The sequence below is a fragment of the Morone saxatilis genome, unplaced genomic scaffold (assembly GCF_004916995.1).
Source record: "Morone saxatilis isolate NCDOM2014 unplaced genomic scaffold, NCSU_SB_2.0 Contig14, whole genome shotgun sequence".
NCBI lineage: Eukaryota > Metazoa > Chordata > Actinopteri > Moronidae > Morone > Morone saxatilis.
In genome coordinates this window covers 747,155-750,309 of record NW_023339696.1, presented here as the reverse complement: position 1 = coordinate 750,309, position 3,155 = coordinate 747,155, and the positions used below count along the sequence as shown (strand labels likewise).

General features: G+C 40.8%; 2 protein-coding genes across 2 annotated transcripts in view; both read right to left on the bottom strand.

Moving 5' to 3' along the window:
• The window catches only part of LOC118322503 (putative oxidoreductase GLYR1), a gene marked incomplete at its 5' end in the record, with an annotated part of 45,276 nt that extends 42,271 nt beyond the window's left edge, over positions 1-3,005 (bottom strand). The window contains 5 exon segments of the mRNA XM_035654205.1: positions 1,807-1,969; positions 2,141-2,242; positions 2,321-2,431; positions 2,608-2,707; positions 2,932-3,005. Coding sequence (XP_035510098.1) covers positions 1,807-1,969; positions 2,141-2,242; positions 2,321-2,431; positions 2,608-2,707; positions 2,932-3,005 — 550 coding nt within the window.
• zgc:158403 (tetratricopeptide repeat protein 39A) overlaps positions 1-3,155 on the bottom strand; it is a gene marked incomplete at its 5' end in the record, with an annotated part of 767,589 nt that overhangs the window by 441,360 nt on the left and 323,074 nt on the right.

Here is a 3,155-nt window from a genome sequence, read left to right as displayed (position 1 = left end):
GTCCCGAGGAACACCTAAGGGTTAATTAATTAATTAACATGAATCCAAATCTGAGCCAGGACTGAAGCTACACGACACAGCATTTTGATGTAAACATACACCTGATGTATCAGCCTAAGTCACTAAATGAGACTGCAACAGAGAAAATCATCCCCACCCCACCGACATGCTGCACATTCACTCCCAGCAGTGAGCGGCACCATATCCAGAGAAAGCTGGATTCACCAAATGTGTTTGCTTTCATTCACTCGTCTTCAGTCTCCTTCGGTATGACACAGACTGTCCCTGTAGGTAAACATGAGTGTGTGTGCAGTTTACGTCACTGACATCAGCTGTTGCAGTGGCTCTCTGGCCCTTTAGAGAGAGCACAGATCTGACCTGAAACAGCCGTACTGTAATTCAGACTGATGTTCCCACTATAGATGTGTTCAGGAGCCAACTGCCATCTGGCACACATTACTTCCTCAGTTAATACTGAGTGATGCACAGTGTTGGGTATAGTTTAACAATTTTGGTGGCAAATCTGTGTGCAGCAAGCATAGGTGAACTGATGAAGTTTGCTCATTAAAGCTGCAGTAGATAACTTTTATAAAAACATATTTGCTGAAACTGTCACTATAATTCTGTAGTACGTGGGACAGATAATGTGTGGCCTGTTCATGTTCCTCTGGCTCCTTCCAGTAAACAATTTCATACAAGTTAAGATAAGATAAAAATAATTCATTGTCCCATGGGGGAAATTTTCTCTTGGACTCAGTGTCACTGCATTAAATATCATTCCTTTCCAGACATACAGTACTTAGCAGCGTCCTTACAATCTTTCCGACATTGAGATAAAAAGTCCAATACATTCAAGAATACAATCTGCTCAACAAATTGCAGACTGTTTGCTGTACCGACTCCACAATGACGAGCTCCGCATCAATATCAGGTCAGCAGAAACTCATCTTTCATCGCAGACTGAAAACTCCTTCATTCAGACAGCTCCTGGTACAGGTTAAAAAACACAAACCCACTTTATCTCTCTCTTCTCTTATTGTTTCTAACTAGCACTTGAGGCAGTTCAGCATATTTGGTGAAACTGATGCATTTGCATGATTCTTTCAGTTTTTGGGTTGTATTCACATGGTTGAATGCAGTGCATCATTGTAAGTCACTGTGGATAAAAGCATCGGTTTTAAATAAATAGAATGTAATGAAAAAAACGATAAGACGAATAAAACCAAAGAGCCTTGATTCTTTCTGTCAGAGCTGGTAAGAAGAAGGTCTTGTTTAAAACTTTAGAATTTTTCATGATACCAAAGTACAATTTAAGAACTTAAATTGGTATTTAAAGGTTATATATGTGAAATTTAAAACATTAATGTAGCAGCAAACAACTATTAGCTATGTAAAGATACAGTGGAGTCATGGTGTCACACTCTCTCTGCCTGTGTTGCTATCACAGCCTCTCTGTGGTTTGTTTACGCAGTCTAGTCCGTGTGCAGCTGAGTAGAACACTTGAAACCAAGGTAAAATTAGCATTTAGAATTCTTGAAGAAATCTGAGGCACTCAGAGGGCAGTGATTTAAAAAACATTCATATCTGAATGCATTTCTACAACAATTAGAAACTAACAGGCTCCCACACCAGAGCAGCACTCAATGTAGTTAGTTTTGTGACATAAAATTAGCGTTTTTGAATATGTAGTCTGGTGGTGAAAGAGATATTACGGCTGTTTCTGGACAAACAAGAGGTCTATCTCCATAGGGATCCTTTCCATAATGTTGTCAGACACTAAGAACAACAATCTGAGCCCCTACATACCCAGGAAGAAGGAGGTCTTGCCCATGGCCTGGAAGCAGCTGCTGCAGTCCTCATAGACTGTTCTGTCACCAGCTGCCAGGATGACTAACATCCCATCGTTGGAGAGCTGCTGGCTTCCCGCCACCGGAGCCTCCAGGAAACGGCCGCCCCGCGACGTGATCACCTGACATTCAAACATTGAACAATTTGATATAATAATACTACAGTATACTACTCCAATGATAACTGCTACTACTGTATATATATTTCAGATGGAGAAGATGCCTATGCCTATTTTAATAGTGCATTATTTTATACTGTGCAAGTATTCTGGCTATTTTGTGTTAGTGTATACCTGTGACAGTTCTGTGATGGTCTCTGGGTCTACAGTGGACATTTCTACGTAGCATTTGCCTGGCCTGATTCCCTGCAGCACTCCACTGGGTCCCAACACCAACTGGAGAGCAACAAACAACTTTTTTCAATGATTCAAACATCCACAGAAGCCATTTACTGTAGTTGAGATGGTACTCACATCCCTGGCAGCCTTTGGGTCTGACACACAGGAGAAAGTGATGTCACACATGGACGCCACCTCTGCAGGAGTCCGGCCTAGCCTGGCTCCCTCCTGGATGAATAGGTCACACTGGAATACAGCAGACAGGAGTCATTTCATAGTCAATCAGCTGCAGCATGTCAACACAGACCTACATGATCATACTATGGTGTGAACCTCATTCAACAGACACAGTATGCGTAATGAATTTAAACTGAATGATAGCGTTGCTTGTGTGACGGTGACTGTGTGTTGCATTACAGTACCTTTTCTGCTGTGCGGTTCCACACTGTGACAACATGACCCATTTTCAACAGGTTGGAAACTATCCCGCTACCCATCAGCCCCAGACCCAGGAACCCTATCCTGGAGGGCAAAGTCCCAAAAAAGAACAAACAAATCAAAACATGGGCAAGCAAACACTGAAATGAACATTTATCATTAATTTGACTGTGTGGTCTAAGGTAAAATCTAAGACAGCCTTTAAAATGTAAGTAATAAAATCAGCTTGTGCTCTTATTTTCACTTAAATTTAGTAAGTAATTTTGATAATGGTGTTGTGTAATTCAGCAGTGAGGATGTGTTAATACCTTTTGTCTGTGGGTGTTATGCTGCCATTGATGGCTGTGCTGTCTGCTGCTTGGATAGATGTTGACCCCGAGTCCTGCACAACCAAAAGCAACACTGTCAATTTCATAGTGAAGGCAAAGTGAAGCCTTACCTAGCTTTATTATGCATTATTTATTAAACTAAATACACAGTATTTGTCACATTATTATTGAAAACACTTATTTATTTAATTTATATATATATA